The following is a 21,978-nucleotide window of genomic DNA, read 5'->3' on the forward strand; positions in this document are numbered from 1 at the left end:
ATTAATAGCGTAGTATCTAATACAAGAACAATCACGAGAGCCCTGATAGCACCCGGTAGGGTCAGCAACGATGGTGCTGACGCCGAAGTTTTGCGCAGGCATATTTCAACCTGCTGTGCGCTCCATCCTTTTACTTGGAACTGCTTGTGAGTGAGAGCCTTTAGCTGCAAGTCTCATGCGCAGTATAGGCTCAATGCCCAGGCCTTCCTTCCACATCTTCGTGGTGTTGCTGGGTTCTCAGTGGCATAGGATTTTTCCTCTGTATCGCTTCAGAGGTGTGTCGCCGAAGATCAGTGAGCAAATGATCCAAATCCGCTCATTTGCGCTTGCGAGCAGCCATAAGTTTCTTGTAATAACCTTTCCTTCCACTCTTCTTATGCTCCTGGATTTCGTGGTACTTGCGCTTATACTTGGAGACGCTGTCGCTAGACAGAACTTCCTCCACAATGGTGCGCTTCCGTTCTTTGCGGGTTAGGCGGCCGCTGACACCATCCGTCGCACCAGCGATAATGGTGCCAACCTGACAATACTCAGGGACAAAATCCTTGCGGTTATCCTTTTTGAAGAACTGCTTGCCCATGGCAACCACGTCACGCATTCTTAACAGTTGCAGATCGCGCTTCAGCTCCGGTGTCAAATTCGTGCGCGGAATGTTGTACCAATCAGATAATGTATCTGGAGGTCCCTACATTAAAGTCAGTCAGGCAGCCCGACCCAAAATATGTCGCATTAAATATTCCAGAAACATGGTGTGCAGTCAGAGTAACTATGAACATGAAAAAAAAAATCATGATGGTGCCAGCTCGGGTCCCATAACGGGATGTTGCCAGCGTCATACAGGTTGGGATTTAATTTCATCACAAAACACACAGTCGGCTGTAGGCAGGAGGGAGCCAGCACGTACCTTTTTCTTCTGGGGGAGCTGGGGAACACGAACAGACAGCTCCTCGGCTTTCTTAACCTGAGGAACTGTTTGCTCCCCAGCCTTCGGGGCCGCTGGCGCCGCGACAGTCAGCGGCTTCGACGCAGCAGGCTTTGCGAGTGCTATTGCTCCGGCATCTGCATCGCCACTCCCGGCAAGACGAGCCTCGGCTTCCGCGAGAAGCCGGTCAATTTCTTCGTCTGGCAAACCAAGTGTGGTCGCCATGGTGCTCAAACCAAACCGCAATCGTATGCGCGGAACGTGAAAGATGAGGGTGGGAAAGCTTGAAAGTTCGGCGATCGATTAAATTAGGAGGGAAAAAAATTGAAGCGAACGGATGGAGCCGTCTGTCATGTGGGGTTTCAGAGCTGCCGAACCTTGGCTGTAGGCCAACGGACCCACAGCGTTCGCTGGCAAAAGCGGGTCTCTGACGAAACCAAGCTGGCACGTGCCTCTCGGCGGCTGGAGAAACATTGTTGCTTGCTGCCTCAGGTTGTTATTTGGTTCTCTCACCTTGTGTCACTACAGCCGCGAACAAGTGAGGCTGGAGCGATCGACAACTCAGAAGTGACATAAAGACAGCCAATCCTCGCTTGGATTCAACGCATGCGCCACACCACACAGTGACCTGTTGTCCGCCCTCGCTGCCCAACGAGACTGACCGCTTAAACAAATCATTTTGGCGCTTGGGTTCTTCCCGAAGACTCAAGGAACTTCTGCACTTTTCCATCAGAGTTCCGCGCGTAACTGCTTCGATTGCTTCGATTTTCGCAGAAAGGTATGTTTGATCGTGTTCATTTTTCTGGACAGTACCGCCCGCCCCTCTGTTGCGCCAATCCTCTACGTCCATTTATTCAAGCTTCAACCAATCCGCCCGCCCCGATCTCACCAATCATCTCATACCGCTCGCAACGAGAGCTGAGTGGCTCGCGTTTCTGTGGGCAGTCCAGGCAGGCGAGTCGTTCAGACACCCTCTTTGAAGCTCCACTCACCCATTCGCTCGGTCTTTGCCCTTGCTCCCCCGTCCGAGACGCGCCCACCCAATCACGCTGCCCAATCAGGGAAGCACCCAGGAACGCTGGGTTGCGACCATCGACAGCGCCGAGTCGCAAAGTAAACAAATGTGCGGGCCGATCGCCGCATATACAGCGATCTTGCATCTAGACGCTAAAACTTTTAGCAGAGATATAGTGTAAATTCGAGGGGAGTGTGCGCGATATCCAAGTTTCCGCGAAACATCGTCAACCACTTCAGTACCGAGAACCCCGCTTCGCAGCCGTGACACGTTGAAGACCGTCTCTCTCCAGTGGTGTCCAGCTTAATCGTCGCATCAAATCATGGATCCGCATAACCAGTCTCAGCATCCACAGCAGCCCCGGCAGATGCCGGCCTACGATCTGAGCAATGGCGGCCACTATGGTGCAAGCGCAGCGGTGAGTCTCCCAACTTTCCATTGACTCTGACAACGGTGCATCAGACCAAGACACTAATACCCGTCCCAGATCTCAGCGCAAGGATTTGCCCCTTCAGAGCTCTACACTGGCACATGGGCCAATGTGCATCAGGGTCTCACCGGGCACTACAAGGATATCCTGACAGCCTACTGGCAGCAAACCATCCATCACCTCGAGAATGACCAGCACGACTACAAGATGCACCAGCTCCCCCTGGCCCGGATAAAGAAGGTTATGAAGGCCGATCCCGATGTTAAGATGATCTCTGCTGAGGCTCCGATCCTCTTTGCCAAGGGTTGCGATATCTTCATCACCGAGCTGACCATGAGGGCTTGGATCCATGCTGAGGAGAATAAGAGACGCACCTTGCAGCGTTCGGACATTGCTTCGGCGCTGGCGAAGTCCGACATGTTTGACTTCCTCATCGATATCGTCCCGCGCGAGGAAGCCCAAACCCACAAGCGGAGCAGCAATCATCAGGCTGCTGCCGCGGCGGCTGCAGCCCAACAATCAGCTGCCCAGACCCAGATTCCCGGTGTTGGTGCGCCTAACCATACTGGCGGCCACCCGATGGCCACGACCGATTACACACTTAGTGGTCAGCACATGGGCACCGAGGCCGACTACCGCCAGACCCAGACCATGTACACAGGCCAGGTCCAGACGGGCGCGCCGGCGTATGGCCAGCCCCAGGCGCAGATGTACAATGTCGACGACATGTATACCTATGGAACCATGCCTCCGCAGCAGGTACAGACCAGCAGTCCCTTTCCTCCCCCCATCGGAATGTCAGTCTAACCCCACCCAGCAGAGCGCTTAGGCAGCGCCCCTGAAGCAGGAGGGGCAGGGCCAGATGCCGGTGATTAAGGATGAGCCGTTCGAAGACCTAGGCGGGTTCGATCTCCAGAACGTGCAGGAGGGGACGCTGCCGCAGACAGAGTCGGTTGACCTGAATTCCAAAACCACAGGTTATGCAAGGCAGATGTGAAAACAGTGGAGGATATGGTTTCGCCATCATTTTCGCGAGGGTCTGGGTTCTGGCTGGCGCACTTATGGATTTGATGAACGGATATTCGGCGATGGTAGGCAGGCAAGGGGGATGGAACGGATGGACGGATGGATTTGATGATAGTGCTTACTTTCCCCGTTTGCGAGTTTGCGACTCTCTCATGACAAAACGCACTACAGTTTGTTTTTTTTTTCTTTTTGCGAAACGTCTCCTTTCTCCGAAGTCACCCTTATGACGGAAGTGGGCGGCGGTGTTTGGTTATAGTGTGGTTGTTCTCACGTATCAATTTGTTAACCCATCTGTACCGTGTAGAGTGAATTATCCCTCGTCATTAATACCGTGAGAGTCATCTATTTGTCATACATACAGTGATTTGATATCATAACATCATGGAGGCTCATCCGCCTGTATGCGATGGGGTATCGAAAGATGTCTTCATCTACCTCAGGCCGAAGCGCGAGCTGAAATTAGCAAGCGGCGCTGACCGGCCCGGGTTCTCGACCAGCGGCACGAGTCTAGAAGACGTAAATGTCAGCTTCATCATTACCCTTGGATAAGAGATGGATACATACTTCTCCAGGAGGATTGGCCCGTTCATAGCATCCACGCGGTTGTACTTCTTGTTGCGGAGTGAGATATCGTAGAACTCTTCGTGGTTGTCGGACTGCATCAAGGCAATGGTTTGCTGCAGCTCCTCCAGGTTCTGCTGGAGCATGAACGCATTGTCCAGTTTAGAGACGAACTCCGCCAAGTGTTGTACGTCGAGAGCCATGGCTGCCACGCCATTGGGATTGATCTTTTTGACGTCTGGGGACAGGGGGAGTGCCTGGAAGTACGAGAGGTCAGTCAAAATTCCGTGAGATCTTATAGCGGTAGACTAACCAAGATCTTGGTGGCTGCATGATTGAGTGCATCGAAATAGATGAGCTCTTTGATTTCTCTGGGAAGACCTAGAAGAGTCGAGCTCATGATGTTTTCCAGGAACTGGGTTAACGTCTTCATGTAGCTGCTCGTTCCTGTTGGCTTGCTTGTTGCGGTCCTGTGAACCCGGTGTTAACTCAACCCAAGGGAAAATTTGAGACACAAGCCATACCAGTCATAGTCGGAAGTCTCCACGAGATCGTCAATCTTAGAGTTGACGAGCTCAAAAATGCGCTTTTCGGCAGTCTTCTTGTGGCTCCTAAACTGCTCTGTAGCCTTAAGGTTGATGGGACCTCCTGTCGACGTTGATAACCGAACCTCGACTAGTTGCTGCTCCAAGTGCTGGCAAGCAATCTCGAAGTGCTCAATGTTCGTCAGGATCTGGACTATTTGGCCCAGATATTGGGTGTTTAGCCGATCAACCAAGGTTTGGCAAACGATATCCGTTAAGAGCTCGTCCAATGTCTAAACAAACGGTGAGTTTAATGTTTCCAAGAACTATAGGGCGGGGCACAATACCTTCTTAAGGGTTTCATCAACGGCGGCTGGATGCTCAAAATTTTCCTTGCTGAACTCGTAGAATTCGTTGACGAATTGCCTGATTGCTAAACAGCAGAGAGGATACATTTTAGAAAAGGGAAATACGGTGGGGAGCCTAGAGTAAGTTAGTTGCTGACTCTTCCACTAAGTCATCACTGGCGAATACATACGTGACTTCTTCTGGAGGTCTCTCACTGGAAAATTGGGTGAGGCTGAGAACGTTTTCGTAGTCTTCCTGGGTCGTGATATCCATGGGCATGTAGTCGTCCGTCGAGACGATCTTTGAAGACGATTAGCAACGGTAACGAAGTTTACCAGCTATCTGACCAACCTCGTAGAATTCAGAAGTATAACGGCGCTTCTGAACTTCCGCGTACTTGCTGAAGAGCTCAAGCTGGAAATTGTTGATCATGGTAGGGGAGTATCCCCAGCCCTATCACCGAGGTCAGGCACAGTTGCGTGTCATATTACAGACAAACGCACCTCCATCGTCTGCATGAACAGAGCAATGTCTTCCTTGATGGCGAAGAGCAGCTGAGGGTCATTAACTTCATGTAATGATTTCGAAATGATCCGAATAGCTGTTTCACACATTTGGTCCCACATTTCCTCAACCTGTCCATGTGTTAGAGGACAACACGACACTTGGCTATGTGGATAGAACCATACATCAAAAGATGAACGAACAGCTGGGGCACATTGCATCGTGGCTTTTTCAACGATGGCAAACCCAGCGATGTTCTCTAGCAGTTCTTTGAGACCGTCATCGTTGCCATTGGTGAAGATGCTCTCTGAGCTAGGCATGATGAGGTCCCTCTGCTGACGTCTGGTGGCGGCATACTCGGCACGGAACTTGTCAACTTGGCCAAGTGAGTCATGGATATGTAAAGCTTCATGCAAAGGGGTGAAGTCGACTTGGACCTCCTCATTGTGCAAGAGATCAAACTCATTATCTTCATCAAACACTAACTCAACCGCAGAGTTGAGCTTGAAACGCGCCAAACGCGGGTCTGCATTTGCACGCTCCTTCTGCCTAGCTCTCCTTTCTTGGGTAAGATAAAAAGAAACCTCGCCAAGTACTTGGGACGCTTCTCGAATGCGGAAAAGCCAGGTATTGAGATCTGACATCACTGCCTCAGATATAGCCTTCTGAGAAGCTGGTATCGACTTTTGGATCATGTCGGCTAGCTTGTATTGAGTCGCATATTTGTTCTGGATTATGGGCAACAAGTACTCGTTTTGGAGGTCTTCCAGTGACTTCAGGGCGGCATAGTATTTCTTCTTCTTTATGAGGCCGTGGGCGTTGTTGACGGCATGTAATATCTTTAGCGACTCCTCAAGGGCGCTGGATACTTCAGCGATATTTTGTTTCACTGCGCGCGTATTAACTAGGGCCTTCTTCTGCTCGGCGAGCTTCTCGGTGCTGGCCTGGATTGATTGGTTTAAATTAAGGATTTCGGACGTCAAAGCCACTGTGCCCTCGCGCACTTTCTGAAGCTGGTTTACTGAACTCAGAAACTCTTCATGCTTTGTTAACCCGATGCGCTCGATATCGGCCTCGCGGTCCTCGGCATATTGAGAGAGGCTCTGGACAAGGGAACCGATCCGACTGCTAGTCGTGGCATCTTTCAATACCGGGATCAACTGATCGAGAAATTCCGAATCTGTGGGGGCAAGGATGATCTGTAATGCCAACGTTAGTGAGATCAGCAGCAAGGGACAGCAACAGAAGGCGACAACGACAACGCACCTGACTGACGGCCGAGTCGAAGTCATCCCATGCCTGAGGCTTTCTCGGCATCTTGACCCCGGTTTGCCGACTGTTTTGCTGAAGTTGGGACAAATTACTTGGTCCTCTGTTGTCGCGCCGACGCGGCGATACAAATTTTGTAGAAAGCGCCCCAAAAAGATTAGGAGGGTAAAAGAACTGAGTGTTCTTGGTCGTGAGATGAGTTCGCGATGTTTGGTTGACTGTTGTGGCCTCCTGGCAACAAGACCAAGAGGTGATCCGTGCGTCTCCTACGTAATGAGGTTCGACAGCAACCAGGGTTGGATGAGTATGGGTATGGTGTACCCTACAGATCGTAATCCGAGAACAACTTTGTTCTTGTATTACTGTACTTTCATGAAAACAGAATTGGTTATAGCACACAGAGCAGCAAGATCTCCCGGTCTGCTGACACCAGTCCCAAACTTTGCCACCTTTCAGTATAAGAGGACCCTACAACTGCTGTCGGCTGGCAGATGCCTGGCACCCCCCCCCCTTTCCCTGGCCCCTGAAAATATAAACAGTGCCCCTCGAGCTCCAATCTCATGACGACAGGAGGAGTAAGAGACCGGGAAAATCTCCATCGAATATCGAATCTTCTTCATCTCTCTGCCTTGTGTTTCTCTTACAAAATGTGGAAGAAGTAAGCTGATCTTTAAAAGACCGAACGGTCAAACCCTTGCCCCTGAGTGCCATCGCTGGTAAACAATACCACGGTAGGTGATTCTTGCGTTGTTCATGGCAGGATGATAAGTACGGCCTATTTTTCAATTAACTTTTCTTTTTTTTCATGACATGAATTGAAAGCATTTATTTGATCAATAAGATCTGTCTCAACTATGAGCTGGTCAACGCCGGCCGTCAGGGCAAAGTACTCTTAGGTACTTAACTCCCTTAGATGAAGTTGATAGGCAACTTGTTATACCCAGATTACAACCTTGCCTCGCATGGCTGCCTGAAAGTCCTATCTTCTAAGAGGTCTTTGGGTAGTTAGTGGTTTCCTTAGAAGGGAGACATGGAAAGAACGCGACAACACGACGTTTGTGGAATCGCACCTTCCCTAAAGCACGACGAGCCCGCGGAGGGTCTTTGAACTTTTTCCATCTGAAGTGCTCGAAGAAAGCGGCTTTTTAGTACCTAGCCTGCGGCATGGCTTTCCTGTTTCATTCTTTTCAGCCTTGCTTGTCTCCTACAAAAAGCAGCAACCGCCACACACACAAGGCTGCTTGGTCAACTGGACATTCTTCCGTTGCCCACAGCGATTTCCACTGCCACCCCACGAGGCACCTCCCTCCCATCTACACGCCCACTTCGTCCTGGAGCCATACTCTCAAATCCCACATCGTGGTTTTTGGCCAGACCTTGCGTCGAGGACAGAAGACCATTCCCTTAACCCTAAAGTCGGTCACGCAGCAGTCTTTATACAAGGCATCACGCGTGCTTTCCGCAGGTTGGGATCGCGCCAATCGCAGCTTCTTTTTTGTCGTGCCCACACGACAGCATACGCGGCTTCCTATCACCCACGATTTTGGATCGTTCCCATCCCCTCTCTCTCTTCATCTTTCACTTTCCTGGTATCCAGCTTGCACCCGCCTGCGAGAAGTACACTCCTTTCAGTCCTCTCGTAAGGTCCCATCGAGTATCCCAACTTGGTTGGTTTATCATCGACTTCCTTCCAGCAAACAGGATTACCACTTCACGGACTCAACATGTCGCAAGCGCGAGAGGGCAACGGGTCTTTCAATCCGGCTTCTCCCCACTCATCGGCCGGTGGTGCCGACTCGTATAAGCACGAGGGCACTCCGGATACCCGACTCACTGCCTTTTCGCCGGAGGACAGCTCAGCCAAATCAAACAAGGCGTTAACTACCATCAATGTGCTTGGTTCAAATCACACCTCCCACGCCCATGGCCAGGGTGAAGAGACCAATGGTGCCAACCCCTCCGCAACCGCCGCAGAGAAAGATCCCTTCGTCTCCAACAATGCCATCGTCAAGCAGGAGCAGAAGCTGTCGCCCACTGCTTCAGCCTTTCGCCCTGACTCTGTTCCCATTGTGGCCCGCGGCTCTTTGGGCGGCCCGACTAACCTAACTGTTGGCCCGGTTGCGAACCGCCAGCTGTTGGCACTCCCCTCTATTCCAAAGTTCAGTCATGAGTTGGGTATCTCTCGTTATATTGTTATCTACTCGCTCTCCCGTCCTATTTCAATCTCAGAGATTGAGGTTCATCTCAAGGTAAGTCCAAGACGACATTTACCGTGCAACGTCGACTGTCTCAACCAACTAATAGCCAAAAAAAGAAATTGGAGAAGTTTGGTCTCCCACGTAAGGGTAGACGTAACTTCGTTCAGAAGGAGGGCAGAGTCTATCTTCGTCTCACCCATATCAAGGATGCATGCAACCATACCGAAGCCATCAGAACTGAGGCTCCTGAGTACCGTTTGGAGTACATCACTGCCGCCGATTTCCACAAGGTTCAGTTTGCCTCATCAATATCGTGTGGGATCTGTTGCTGATAGGCAAATAGGCTTGTGATTCAGCCTCCACTGACATTGAAAATGTTGGTGATGGCCAGATTCTGATTACTGCCTTCGGTCAGGCCGCCAATATGGGCACACCTCACGTTGAGACCGTTGTTCAGACGTTCCTAGAAACTCAGGGAGAGGTGTTCGCCCTTCACCGCCAAAGCGACGTAAATGAATACGCCTTTCGTGCTCTGGTCGAGTTCTGTGATGCCGATGTCGCCATGACCGTGGTTCAGAAGTTCAACAAAGCCACGCTCGGGGTAAGTTGTCATCACAGCAAGCGAAGTAAACCATGGAAGTTCCTCTAACCATTCGTGTAGGGAGTTCATTTGATTCTTGCACACCACCAGGCAGGCGCCAATCCCTCATCGACCGTAGCACAGCCTATGGATGGCTACTCGGTCGCTCGGGGTCCGGTTCAGAACATTGCCAGCATCTTACACGGCATGGGCCCTCCGGACCTCACTCACATGGCCAACCCTCTGTTTACGGCCAACCCTCTCACTCACTCTGCCATCGGTTTTCATGGCGCTCAGCAGCCGATTCCCATGTATCCTGTCCTTTATCGCAACCCGGTTCCGGCTTCTAGGGGTCTTATGCTCGACCAGACTCCAACTCGCGGCCAAGGATTAGGTGTGATGAATCCTCTCAGCTCCATGGCAACGGGCACACAGCTTATGAGTCCGGTGTACGCCACTCCGCCATCAACTCCGATCACATCAGTTCACAGCAATTTCACAAGCCCCAGGAGCCTCCAGTCCTACGGCCGCCTTGAGAACCGCCGCCAACATGCCATGCGTATTCCCCGGTCCCCGTATTACAACCACAATAACAACCACAACGTGGTTGATGTGAACCGCATTCGGGAGGGCATCGATGTCCGGACAACAGTATGTTCCTCCCACTTTTCTCATCAGGCTGCGCAGTTCAACCTGACACTTACAGATCATGTTGCGCAACATCCCCAACAAGGTGGATCAGGCCATGTTGAAGCAAATTGTGGATGAATCCAGCTGGGGCAAGTACGATTTCATGTATCTTCGCATTGATTTCGCCAATGACTGCAAGTAAGTAACGGATTTTGAAATGCAACGTGGGATGCAGAAACTAACAGGAAAAATCTGCAGCGTTGGTTATGCGTTCATCAACTTTGTGGATGTGAGTAAGCTCTAACCCGTCTCACTGGCCTTCAAGCTGACATCTGGACAGCCACTGGACATTATAGATGTATGTAATTTTATCTACAACGATCTTGTCTTTTGAGTGCTGACAAAAGCTCCAAGTTTGTGAACGCACGGGGCAACCAGCGCTGGAACTGCTTTAAGAGCGACAAGGTAGCGGAGATCTCGTATGCCAGTAAGTATCGTCCTGGGGTATCGTCGACAACATGTGTCGTTCTAACACCTAGAAAGCCATACAGGGGAAGGATTGTCTTGTCCAGAAGTTCCGTAACAGCTCCGTTATGTTGGAAGCACCTCACTACCGGCCTAAGGTAAGCTGCTATCACACCCGCTTCTTTGGTTGCCTTCTAAAACAATTCCAGCTCTATTATACCATCAACGGGCCCAAGCCTGAACTGGCCGGTCAGGAGGAGCCTTTCCCCCCGCCTGACAACCCGTCCAAGATGAAGCGTAGCTGCGAGAATGCCGAACATGTTGGTAGGTACTATGCCTTTTGGCATCGTGTCGGCTCTTTGAAGTTGGCTAATAAACTCTTCAGGTCTCTTCACCCCGAATGCGGGCCAGCACTTCCGCGATGAGCAACGTCGCCGCCGTTCTCAGTTTGACCGCGGCACCAGGCTTGCAGCTCTCGAAGAGTTCGACTATGAAGCCAACAGACGCGCTGGGGGCTTCTTCGGTCCCCAGTAATCGACAAGATGTAGGGCGCTAAGTGGGACCAAATGCATTTTGATATTGAGTTTTCGGCACTCCATTGGCATTGGCTTCACTTGCTTCGCAATCTTTGACAAGTTCAAGGAAGATGACCATCATCTTTATTGCAATACGCCGGTTTGCAGCCTAACATGGAGCATCTCGTTCGGATTTGAGCCAGAATGAGAGCCAGCTTGCCGTGAAATTAGTGGAAGAAATGGATGCACGCAACAGGAATGGCGATGGGTGGATAGGCAGGTCCAACTTGAAGGAATTGGACATGCCGAAGAGGATCAAACCTGGATGATCTAGGAAAGGTGGTCCCATATCGCAAGGCCTGTTTTTTGAGGAGTCAAAGGGATGTCTTCAGGTGCAAGCACTCATTCCTGTATACATAGGCCTTCGCTTTGGCAGTTTAGCTTGGTCTCTTGCTCGTTGGCCTCTCAACCAGATGAATTTTCTCCTCTCTCGGGCGATATACAATCAATACGTGCATAATTACTCTTGAGGCTTCCTTGTTACTGAATGAAGCAGAACAGACGCATGATTATAAAACTTCCCATTACAAGCTAAGTCGTACCGTGGCATCATGCTTGGGTGGCTGTCATAAACATTAACTAGCTCGGGTCTTCTGGGAGCGCTGGCAACGGTTTCATGTTAAGTCCAGCCAGTTGCGCAACGCTTGACCGAGCCCGATCCGGCGGTGGTTTCTCTTCCTCCCCTTTGGTCCCTTCCCTTTCCCTTTCCCCTCCCCCTTCCCCTTCCTTTCTCCTTTCGGATGGTGGCGTTGAAGGCATCCCAATATCCTCAATATCATCTCCCTGTTCTGTGCTTGGCCTCGTTGGTGACTCTTCACCAGAGTCTCCGTTGTTGGTGGTAAGTTTATGTACTGTAGGTGTCCCCTCCCGACTGCCATACTCAGATACCGTCGGTGTCAGTGGTAGGGACTTATCCCTGTTAGTGGCCAACACCGTAGATCGGTATCGTGGCATAGCAGAGGCTGCGAGCCCCCCACTGCCGCTACTGGTTCCGTTATTATCGCTAGCTGCGCCGACAGTGAACGGGGAAGACGCCGAGGGTGTAGGAGACAACGGACGGCCATAGCCGTAGCGTCGGTACGGTGAGAAGGCCGATGATCCCCCTGCTGCAGTGCCAAAGCTTCCCGGGAGGGAAGCAAGTGATGAAGGGCCGCCGTCGAGGACGGACAAGCCGCCGCGACTGAAAATGACGAGGACGAGGCAGGCGAGGAGGAGCACGCTCTGCAGAATCGCCATGCGCTTCTGGAAGACAACTTCATCGGCAAGCACGTTGAGGCGTGACGTGAGTGCGACGATCTCGCGCTGAGATTGCTCGCGCTGGGTCTCGAGGGCGAGCACGGTGCTCTGCCAAATCTGGTCGTACTGCGTGCGCACGTTACGCAGTTCGGTGAGAACGGTCTTGTTCAGGCTATCGAGGAAGGCGTCGATGCGCGTTATGTGCTTGCGCTCCATCTTCAGGAGGACGTCCTGGAGGAAGCGGGACTGTTGCTCGATATACTGGAGGGAGAGCGAGGTGTTGGATTCGAGGAGCTGGAGGCGCTTGTTGACGGTTTTGAAGAAGGATTCTTGGACAGTTGGTGAAGCGGAGGGGGAGGTGGATATGGAAGTGGTTTTGTTGCGGTTGGTGGTCGTCGTTGCGGAGGAAGATGCCTCTGATGCGTCCGCATGGACATCAGAGGATTTGCCGTTGAAGCTTCTCGCGGTGCTGTTGGTGCCAGCACCATTAGGTTGTGCATTTGGGCCTACAGGAGAGGGATTCGAGGGCTTCTCCTGGGCCATGGCCGATTCCGACGATAAATGAATCATAGGAGCGCTAGCTCCGTTAGCTGGCTCGTCAGAATTTGCGCTTGAAGAGGACCATATAGTCGCTTTCTCGTTGCCAGCAACGGGTTCATGTAGATGGCCATTCGCACTCGGTTGAACAGGTGTCGCCTGAACAGCCGTTGGCGAGCGTAACGGGCAGGCTTCGAGAGACAGATCGCTATAAAAGACCGGTAACCATGGCGTAAGGCTCGTTTCGGTGACCGCTTCCGTGAAATTATCCTGGACTTGGATAAGAACTGTCGACGATGAATTATCGCTGACTGACAAATTGTCCTGTTGGACATCCGACACTGGGGCGGCCGGTTCTTGAGGTGATCCTTCGACCTGTTCAGGCTCGTTGTCGTGGCTAGGTTCCTTCCAGGTGTCCAACATGCGAGTGCCGTGGACACGGAGCAACGACACCGGGCAGTAAAACTCGTTGCCATAGTGGGTCAGGAATTCAATGCGGATATATTTGGCAAAGATATGAGGATGCTCAACCAAAAATGCCTGAATGTCTCGCGAGTTACGGGCCTCGAAGGTGCCTAACTCAACCCACTTGTTGTCCTTGACGGGGTAGCGGTCGCTTGCGCTGACCCTGAAGTGGCGTATCATGCTAGAGAAGAATTCAAAATTGGCGATGACGATGGTGTCGACAAGGATATCGTCACTAAGTTCAACAATAACAAACTTGTTCTTTTGTCGGCACTCCAGCAGCATGTAAGAATCCTTGTTCTCGACCAGGATGGCTTTGGCGTTCTTAGCGCCAGGACTCGTCTTCAGAACAGTTGCGCCAGCATCGAACGACGAGTAAGAGAACCTCTCCTTGCAGGTCTTTCCGGCATCCTTGCTGCGGTAGTACTGGGTTTTGCCGTCATCGTAGAGGACTTGTTCCTCGCGGACCTCGCCTTTCTTAGAATCAGGGGCCACCGACCCAGACTTTGGCGATGTTATCTCGGACACCTTCTCGGCTAGGGCATCGAAATCCAACGAGATCTCGCCCTCTTCGCCGAAACTGTCGCCGCCGTTGTCAAGCGACGGGTCTCGCCCTCCCCTGTGGTGCGATTCACGCTGCTTATGCGCCTTGACATGTGCTGGGTCGTGGCCAGACTTGCGCAACATCATCTCCTTCCATTCTTCGAAGGACATGAAGGAGCTAGCCGCCAGCTCCTCCTGGCCGTCCTGTTCTTTCGATGTACCATTATCTTGTGTTGTCCTCCCCGTGCTACCATTCACAACACTCTCTGAACTCGTCGCCGTCGTCGTCGCCGTCACCGTTGTGGTAGTAGTGCTCGAAGCAGTCGTTTCGGATGCAGCCGCCGTAGTAGGACTCGCCCAAGAGGTCCGTAGACACTGCTGTGGAAGGGTATGTGTGATGTAATTGATAGTTCGGGACTCGCATACGTCGGTAACGGTCACGGCCGTCCCGTTCGACCCGGATCGCGGACCGCCATGAACCAAGACCGCATGGAGCCCTAGAAGCAAAAATAGCGCCGGCGCGATTTGCTTCTTTGTCCAGTCTGCTGGGGCGCGCATGCTTTCCTCAGGTTGACGCGCGGGATGCCAGCAAATCCATGGCGCGCAAGAGGATTATAAGTTAGGCGTTATTGTCCGCAAGGTAGCTTCTGCTGTAATATCTTAGGCCTGCGGAGACGTCCTCAGGGGCTAACGTGTATGGACGACGACCAGGCGGTATCCCGTTGTTGACTTATGACGTCGAATGGGTGACTGACCAAGCGCTCAAGGAAAGGTTGGCCTAACAGCTGGCAGAGGGTCCGCACTTGACAGGTTGGCTGTCGTCATTACCTTCAAGAAGGGAAGGGATTAGCAAGGATTTCTGGGACACGCTCAGATCCGCTGCCAAGAGATCACCCCCACTTGTCTGGGTTAGGGTTGATGGTGGGCGGATTGGCCGGTTGACGGGACAGAGAACACCGAAGCAGAGCGCGATCAGTAGAAGGAGGCATCTTGAAGCGCCCAAACATCGTGCGAGGCCCGGGCTGGTGGGCGGACTGGGTTCCCATCCGCAAGATGGGAAGCGGACATTGGTCGAGGCCAGGGCTGCGAAATCAGCCTAAATGCCATCAGACGAGGCTGCTCCATCGCGGACTGCCGGCATGATGCCCCGCCATGAAGGCACATGAACCTCCATGACCTGCATGCCACGAACAGCCTGGGGTACCCCACGTCAGAGGGGGGTTCATATTTCAATTTCTCTCTCTTTTTTCTTCGCTGTCTTCCTTCTTAATTCCTTTCCATTCTCCTGGAATATACTGCAACGTCTTGTCATAATTGACATTTTTGGATACCTTTTTTTTTCCCCGCCTACAGCACTTACCTCCCCCGCCATCACTTGTGTCCCGCGTTCCTCACAGCCAGAACCCCACTAAGTTCAACTCCAGCAACAATGAGCAACGGACCCCTCTACCTGGGGTTTGATCTTTCGACCCAGCAACTCAAAGGTGCGTCGATGGAGCTCGGGAACCGAATGAAAGAGAAAAGGATTCGGCAACTGAGACTTACGCAACTAATTAGCGGTTGTTGTCCAGTCTGACCTCCAAGTTGTCGCCGACGCCAAGGTCGACTTCGACCAGGACTTCGGCGCTAAGTATGGCATCAAGAAGGGCGTCCTTCACAATCATGCTGAGGGTGAGGTCTTCGCCCCGGTCGCTCTGTGGCTCGAGTCTCTAGACCTCGTTTTGCAGAGGCTAAAGGAGAAGAATACGCCTTTGAACCGCATCAGGGGCATCAGCGGCTCTTGCCAGCAACATGGCAGCGTGTACTGGAGCCACCAGGCACAGAGCCTTCTCGCTGCTCTTAAGCCAGAAAAGGCGCTTGTTGAGCAGTTGGCGGATGCTTTCTCGCATCCGTATGCACCCAATTGGCAGGACCACAGCACACAACAGGAGTGCGACCAGTTCGATGTGAAGCTAGGCTCCCCTGAGAGGCTGGCCGAGGTGACCGGAAGTGCTGCTCATCATGTAAGGAACATCACACAGCCTTCCCGCAAAACCGGGACGCAAGTAAGAGGTAAAGATGGCTGACCTAACCCTCCTAAACAGCGATTCACTGGAACCCAAATCATGCGCCTTAAGCGCAAACTCCCTGATATGTATGCCAACACCTCACGCATCTCCCTTGTCTCTTCCTTCCTCGCTTCTCTCTTCCTCGGTGCCATCGCCCCCATGGATATCAGTGACGTCTGCGGAATGAACCTGTGGGACATTCCCAGTAATGATTGGTCCAACCCGTTGCTCGAACTTGCAGCGGGTGGTCCTGAAGGCGCCGCAGAGTTGCGCCATAAACTTGGAGAGGTAGAAAAGGATGGTGGTGCCAGCCTAGGCCGTATCAGCAGTTACTTCACAGCAAAGTACGGGTTCAGTCCCAACTGCGAAATCGCGCCATTCACGGGCGACAACCCGGCAACCATCCTCGCTCTACCTTTGCGCCCGCTCGACGCCATCGTCAGCTTGGGCACCAGCACCACCTTCCTCATGATCACGCCGGTGTACAAGCCGGACCCAAGCTATCACTTCTTCAACCATCCAACAACTCCTGGCCAGTATATGTTCATGCTTTGCTACAAGAACGGTAGCTTGGCTCGTGAGAAGGTGCGCGATGCGCTGCCCAAGCCGACAGATAGCCCGGACCCGTGGGCGAACTTCAATAAGGCCGCCCTGGCCGTCCCACCGCTCGACGTTCGCTCCAATTCAGACCGTGCCAAGCTCGGGTTGTACTTCTACCTCCCTGAGATCGTTCCTAACATCCGTGCAGGTACTTGGAGGTACACCTGCAACCCGACAGACGGCAGCGACCTTCAAGAGGAGACCGAGGAGTGGCCAGTTGAGACGGATGCCCGCGTCATCGTCGAATCGCAGGCTCTGTCGATGCGTCTGCGCAGCCAGAACCTTGTCAGCAAGCCCGATCCGTCTGGCAAGCTCCCTGCGCAGCCCCGGCGCGTTTACCTCGTCGGAGGCGGGTCGCTGAACCCAGCTATTCAGAGCATCCTTGCCGACGTACTGGGCGGTGCCGAGGGTGTGTACAAGCTGGATGTTGGCGGCAATGCCTGTGCCCTGGGAGGGGCCTACAAGGCCGTATGGGCGTTCGAGCGTGTGCAGGGCGAAACGTTCGACGAACTCATCGGGAAGCGTTGGAAGGAAGAGGGCGCCATTCAGAAGGTCGCTGAGGGTTATCGCGAGGGTGTGTTTGAGCAGTATGGAAGCGTTCTCGGCGCGTTCGAGGAGATGGAGCAGAGGATTTTGAAGGTCGCGAAGAACACATAGGATGCTTGTATGGAAGCGTTTGAATTGAAGAGACTGATGTCGGATGGCAAGGAATCGTCCGTTGTCTCACATTATATATTGTTGAAACCAGCTGGATCGTGAACTTCTGTACGCTGCCTCTCTGGGGCGTACCCAATCTGCTACACGGCCCTTTTGTCAAGCGGTTGCCAGTCTTCTTTACCCCCCTGCAATGTTAAAAAGGGAACAGTCCTTAGTCGAGAATCCTCTCTTGCTTTCGAGGATGAGTGCTTCATGACATCACATGAATATCTGGTTTCTCCAAGCTTATCATCTACGTGAGGCTACCCGATGGAAGAGCTTCGATGATAGATTTTTTTTTTTTACAACTCTGTGAACTGTCAACTATGTGGATCAGTCAGCCGACATCCTATGAATTTGCAGATGAAAATAACGGTGACAAAAAAAAGGCGTGCTCAGATTAGATCAAGTAACTCTCACGTCATTGACCTCGGCGAAGGTGACCCCAGAGGATACCCTCGGTTTCTTCAACGCCGACTTTGGGTCTTCGATGCGATCAATGGTCATCATACACGGAAGTTTGGGTGGGAGAAGATGGAAACAAAGGAAGAATACCTTGCGACTACTTGAAAGATATCGAGGATGTTATGGTTAAGAGTGAAGTAACTGTCTATGAATTCAGTGCTGTCTGTAGGTTAACAAATGAGATCGAGAAGGACTGCTTGACAACAGAGTGAAGTAAGCTACAAAGAAAGTCAACTGATCTCTGCCTTTGTGGAAGAAACCAATCAATGTTCGAACCTCATAAGTATAGCCCACCTGTTTGTCGTCATATTGGCTCCTTGTGACACTCGACCTGGGTCTCACACTTCAACCCCACTCTCACATTCTTTGCTGTGGGAGCTGTGCACGTAGTAATGGTGGGGAGAAACGTCAATATCTCTTGAGTTTGTGTCGCATCCGACTCAGAGACAACAACTCTTGTCATACCTCCAGCCCCAAGCCCTGGGAGCATCGACGAAGGACAGACAATGGAAATGACGCCACGGGGCCCGGTTGGTGGTATGTGACATGTAGGTACTTTGGCTGAATAGCCACGCAGGATACCGCGCCGCAAACTGGGCCTCAGCTGCAAGGATGTCCTCGATGTGCGTTGGAGGCGCTGCCTGCTGCAGGGTGTCGGTCGCGCCCGCGTATAAGTAACAACAATGGAGATGGGAGAACTCGAGAAGAAGGCGATCTGCTGGCTGCCTGGGTGGGTATTCACTGTCACCAAACATATGATAGTGAAGCTCTGAGCAACAGCCTATTTTCTAATAAGTACATAGCTGTCTGCCACACATCTGTTGTCAATTCGTTTTCGTCGCTCTCATGTTCTTCAGAAAACTGCTGAGCTGGCCTTTGGATGCTGGATGTTGGATGAAGCTGTTTCATTTGTCGCGCTTCTGCTGCCTGAGAAATTTGGAGGCCCCACTTTGAAGCCCCTCCCAAACACAGCGACAGCACCGCGAGCAGTCTCGGCCGGTCCCCTCAATCAACCCTGTCCCGGAAGTGGGCAGCAGCAGCAGCAGCAGCAGCCTTCTACGTTCATGCGACTGCTGCATTTCGGGTCGCCGTTCGCCTTTTGTCCCAGCCATTGAAAGTTTGGCAGGAAGTGACTTTCACCTGTTTTAAGAGCGCCAACCCTAGCCGACGCGTCTTGAGCAGAACCTATACACCCCGCCTTCCCTCCTTCCCTGGGTCGGTTTTTCTTGCGACGGAAATTTTGGACGGGATTCGGGAGTGCGAGGGTGACTCTGGCCGGGCCCCAATCAAATTATAACAGCGACCAGTTACCGGTGACCAGCAACAAAGCAAGCAACCTGACCTATCACATATTGCCGACCGAAACCGTCGCATCATCGCCGGGACAAGCTGTTTTTGTGCGGTTGTTGGACCCGCGTGATTGTGCGCTGCGTGGCCTTTATATATTGTATACAAAAATACAAATTTTACAGCATTACGGAGCATAGGACGCGAACCGGGAGGTACAAGGTGCGCCATGTCCGACGCTGCCCACGATAGCGGCGGTGGTTATGCTCCGCGAAGCCCAGACCTTTCTTCCTTCCACAACAATGACGATCTGGCTGTTGGCCCCACTCCTGCATTGGTAACCGAGCGGGCACCTCAAGCGCCGTCTGGTCAACAGCTGGCTGCTCGTGGATTTTTTGGTTCTGGATCGCAGCACCACCAGCAGAAGCAGCAGCCATCCACATCACATCCAGGGCCCCAGGAGCCAAACTTTTCGCGTCCGCAGTTGCACACTCCTGCAAACAGCACTTCGCCTTATTTTCCAGACGGGGGCCACCAGCAGTCGCATGCGCTTTACCATCACCACAACGCTCACCACACTCACCACAGAAGCACCAGCCAGCACGAGTACCACACGCCGTTCACGACACCGCCACACTTCCAATCGCAAAACTACCGACCCACAAACAACAGTAACCCCAGCCAGGCCACACCTGTCTTTGATGTCGGTGTAGCCTATTCACACTCTCTAACCACACAACGCGAGTACATCCCACCCTGTGTACCTGCCCAACCGCCTTACCAACAACAGCTGCATCAGCAGCAGCCCTCGTACTATCAGTCTCCCACTTCCTACCGCGGCAGCTTCCAGCAGCACCACCAGCAACCCTATCAGCCGCCTCAGCAGTTCTCTCCACAGCAGCCCCATTACAGCACCGCTGCCGCTCAGGCGCACCAGCCTTACAGTTATACCCCCGCTACAAGTGCCGGACCAACCCAGCAGGCCAGCCAACCTGACGAATTCGATCAGTCTAGTGCAATGCCGCCCAGAAGAGCCGCTGCCGCTGCAGCAGCAGCAGCCGTTACAGCCCAAGCAAAGAACGACGCCATGACCGACGCGTCAGGCACTCTTACATCCACAGCAACTACGGGGACATCATCAAGCGCGTCGGGGAGCACCGCTAACGGCGCCATCCAACCTGGCCCGGTGAAGACCAAGTTCCCAACGGCGCGTATCAAGCGTATCATGCAGGCAGACGAGGAAGTTGGCAAGGTGGCCCAGCAAACGCCTATCGCGGTGGGCAAGGCCTTGGAGTTGTTTATGGTGGCTCTGGTGACTAAGAGTGCCGAGCTGGCGCGTCAACGCAACTCGAAGCGCGTATCGGCGCAGATGTTGAAGCAGGTGGTCGAGTCGGATGACCAGTGGGATTTCCTGAGGGATATTGTGAGCAAAGTTGAGAACGACGACAAAGAGAAGGGCGGCAGAGGCGGCGGCGGTGCTGGCGGGCGTGCCAACAAGGCCGCTGAGAGCGAGTCGGAGGATGAGAGCGGCATGGCCAAGAAGAAGAGGGGAGGTGGTCGTAGGAAGAAGGTCAAAGAGTGATGGGCCAAATCGCACGGGAATTACAAAATATCTGGGTACCTAATTGATGCGAAGGAAACAGCGGGGAATGATATCTGGAGGGCATTGGACGGCAATCCACGACTGGTAACCGGCGTTGGGGTTTTGGGGCTGGGAGGATGGGTCAAACTTAGGAGCATGACATATCGAGCGTACACTGTTTATATGTTGGGTGCTTTGTCGTGATGCAATCCATACTACCTAATTCTCGAAGCAAGCTCGGTGGCTTAAGGAATTACAAAATGAATCTGACTGCCGTGTTGATGGTGTCGGAAGCTGTTGCCAGGACCTTTAAAGTTAAGGTCTCATACGGAGTACGTTCAGCCAACGTCGAGGGCCTGATGAGGAGCACCCCTTGTGTGTTCGACCAGCCGTTGTTGGCCGGTATGTATCGCCCCCGATATATGCAAAGACGTGGGATATCATCCCCATCATTGCATATCAGCTTCCGAATCGACCAATCAGGCAGTTCCCCGAGATAGAATAGAGGCCGGCGGAGACACTCCGAAAGCTTCCACCTGTTATGTGCAGACTCAAAGCCATTTGTCATCCGTCATCCCGACCCGCCGCCCGTTGTGCATTCATAAGATAGAGAGTCCTGGAAAGCGAAGCTGCAGCCACAACTCCAGGCACCTTTCTAGGACACCGACCGTATGGGCCGCGTCTCTCTAGCCCAGCAGATACCGAATGTTTGTTTAGTGGAGGTTGCAATGTGTCGGGTTTTCGGGTCTGTGTAAACCTGTGTCACCCTCAGGCAACAACCCACCCCGAGTTTCCTTAGGCCCCCGAGCCGGGTCCTGACAAAGACCTCGCGCGGGGCCTGTCGATCAGGGCTTGGTGAGTGGTAAGCGACGCGTTTCCCCAGACCTGACGGTGGACCGTTGCAACGAGGACACAAGACAACAGGCCACAAAAACATGGGGGAAATGCAGCTTCCTGGGCAATTTGTACAGCAACTGCAAGAGTGTCCCCATATATGAGACTACGACAACGTATGGCAGGTCCGCTGGAGCGGTAATGAGGCACGCGAGGATGAATCGTCTTGACATTCTCGCTCGGATCGAGCGCAAAGACGACAGCTGCTATTGACGAATGTCTGCTTCCACGCCTGAGACAAATACCTACCAGGCCGATCCTCAGCCTTGCCAGCATTTGTGGCCATCGGGTGTTTTTGCAATTTGAGATCAGTTTGAAAGGGCTGTCTCACAGATCAAGCTTTTCATCTGCTCCCATGTCGGTCAAGTTGACACGAGTCCCATCAATCGTGATCTGTGATCCACACAGCCTGTGATCCGTGACCCAGCCGGATGGCCCCGAGAATGCTGCGTGACGGTTTAGCCGAAGACCCTTGCCCCTGGCATCCGTCTGTGTGCATCTGTGCCCATATTGCAAGACGGGGCGCTGGGTGTGATGAACCTTTGAAGACAGCCTTTGCCAAAAATTGATGTCTTGGT

General features: G+C 52.7%; 7 protein-coding genes across 7 annotated transcripts; 4 read left to right on the plus strand and 3 right to left on the minus strand.

The window, feature by feature from the left end:
* Nucleotides 1-316: 316 nt before the first annotated feature.
* Nucleotides 317-1,147, minus strand: CTHT_0022510 (uncharacterized protein; the record flags this gene model as incomplete). Its single annotated transcript, XM_006692654.1, has 2 exons — nt 317-685; nt 905-1,147. The coding sequence occupies 2 exons, from the start codon at nt 1,145-1,147 to the stop codon at nt 317-319; spliced, it is 612 nt and encodes a 203-aa protein (XP_006692717.1).
* A 1,112-nt stretch (nt 1,148-2,259) lies between these two features.
* Nucleotides 2,260-3,364, plus strand: CTHT_0022520 (uncharacterized protein; the record flags this gene model as incomplete). Its single annotated transcript, XM_006692655.1, has 3 exons — nt 2,260-2,355; nt 2,425-3,126; nt 3,197-3,364. 3 exons carry the CDS (start codon nt 2,260-2,262, stop codon nt 3,362-3,364), a joined length of 966 nt encoding a protein of 321 aa, XP_006692718.1.
* Nucleotides 3,365-3,824: 460 nt separating this feature from the next.
* On the minus strand, nt 3,825-6,647 carry CTHT_0022530 (putative exocyst complex component sec15 protein; the record flags this gene model as incomplete). Its single annotated transcript, XM_006692656.1, has 10 exons — nt 3,825-3,900; nt 3,958-4,211; nt 4,268-4,424; nt 4,479-4,771; nt 4,826-4,904; nt 5,017-5,126; nt 5,178-5,279; nt 5,330-5,461; nt 5,516-6,529; nt 6,597-6,647. The coding sequence occupies 10 exons, from the start codon at nt 6,645-6,647 to the stop codon at nt 3,825-3,827; spliced, it is 2,268 nt and encodes a 755-aa protein (XP_006692719.1).
* A 1,676-nt stretch (nt 6,648-8,323) lies between these two features.
* Nucleotides 8,324-11,006, plus strand: CTHT_0022540 (uncharacterized protein; the record flags this gene model as incomplete). Its single annotated transcript, XM_006692657.1, has 11 exons — nt 8,324-8,848; nt 8,914-9,087; nt 9,141-9,398; nt 9,459-10,028; nt 10,084-10,205; nt 10,266-10,296; nt 10,348-10,365; nt 10,422-10,494; nt 10,551-10,630; nt 10,682-10,796; nt 10,858-11,006. The coding sequence occupies 11 exons, from the start codon at nt 8,324-8,326 to the stop codon at nt 11,004-11,006; spliced, it is 2,115 nt and encodes a 704-aa protein (XP_006692720.1).
* Nucleotides 11,007-11,626: 620 nt separating this feature from the next.
* On the minus strand, nt 11,627-14,386 carry CTHT_0022550 (uncharacterized protein; the record flags this gene model as incomplete). The annotated part of the gene is made up of 1 exon (XM_006692658.1): nt 11,627-14,386. The coding sequence occupies one exon, from the start codon at nt 14,384-14,386 to the stop codon at nt 11,627-11,629; it is 2,760 nt and encodes a 919-aa protein (XP_006692721.1).
* Nucleotides 14,387-15,257: 871 nt separating this feature from the next.
* Nucleotides 15,258-17,133, plus strand: CTHT_0022560 (uncharacterized protein; the record flags this gene model as incomplete). The annotated part of the gene is made up of 3 exons (XM_006692659.1): nt 15,258-15,312; nt 15,386-15,831; nt 15,913-17,133. The coding sequence occupies 3 exons, from the start codon at nt 15,258-15,260 to the stop codon at nt 17,131-17,133; spliced, it is 1,722 nt and encodes a 573-aa protein (XP_006692722.1).
* A 2,020-nt stretch (nt 17,134-19,153) lies between these two features.
* On the plus strand, nt 19,154-20,506 carry CTHT_0022570 (DNA polymerase II participates in chromosomal DNA replication-like protein; the record flags this gene model as incomplete). The annotated part of the gene is made up of 1 exon (XM_006692660.1): nt 19,154-20,506. One exon carries the CDS (start codon nt 19,154-19,156, stop codon nt 20,504-20,506), a length of 1,353 nt encoding a protein of 450 aa, XP_006692723.1.
* Between the last annotated feature and the right edge of the window lie 1,472 nt (nt 20,507-21,978).

The sequence above is a fragment of the Thermochaetoides thermophila genome (genome assembly GCF_000221225.1).
Source record: "Thermochaetoides thermophila DSM 1495 unplaced genomic scaffold scf7180000011816, whole genome shotgun sequence".
Classification (NCBI taxonomy): domain Eukaryota; kingdom Fungi; phylum Ascomycota; class Sordariomycetes; order Sordariales; family Chaetomiaceae; genus Thermochaetoides; species Thermochaetoides thermophila.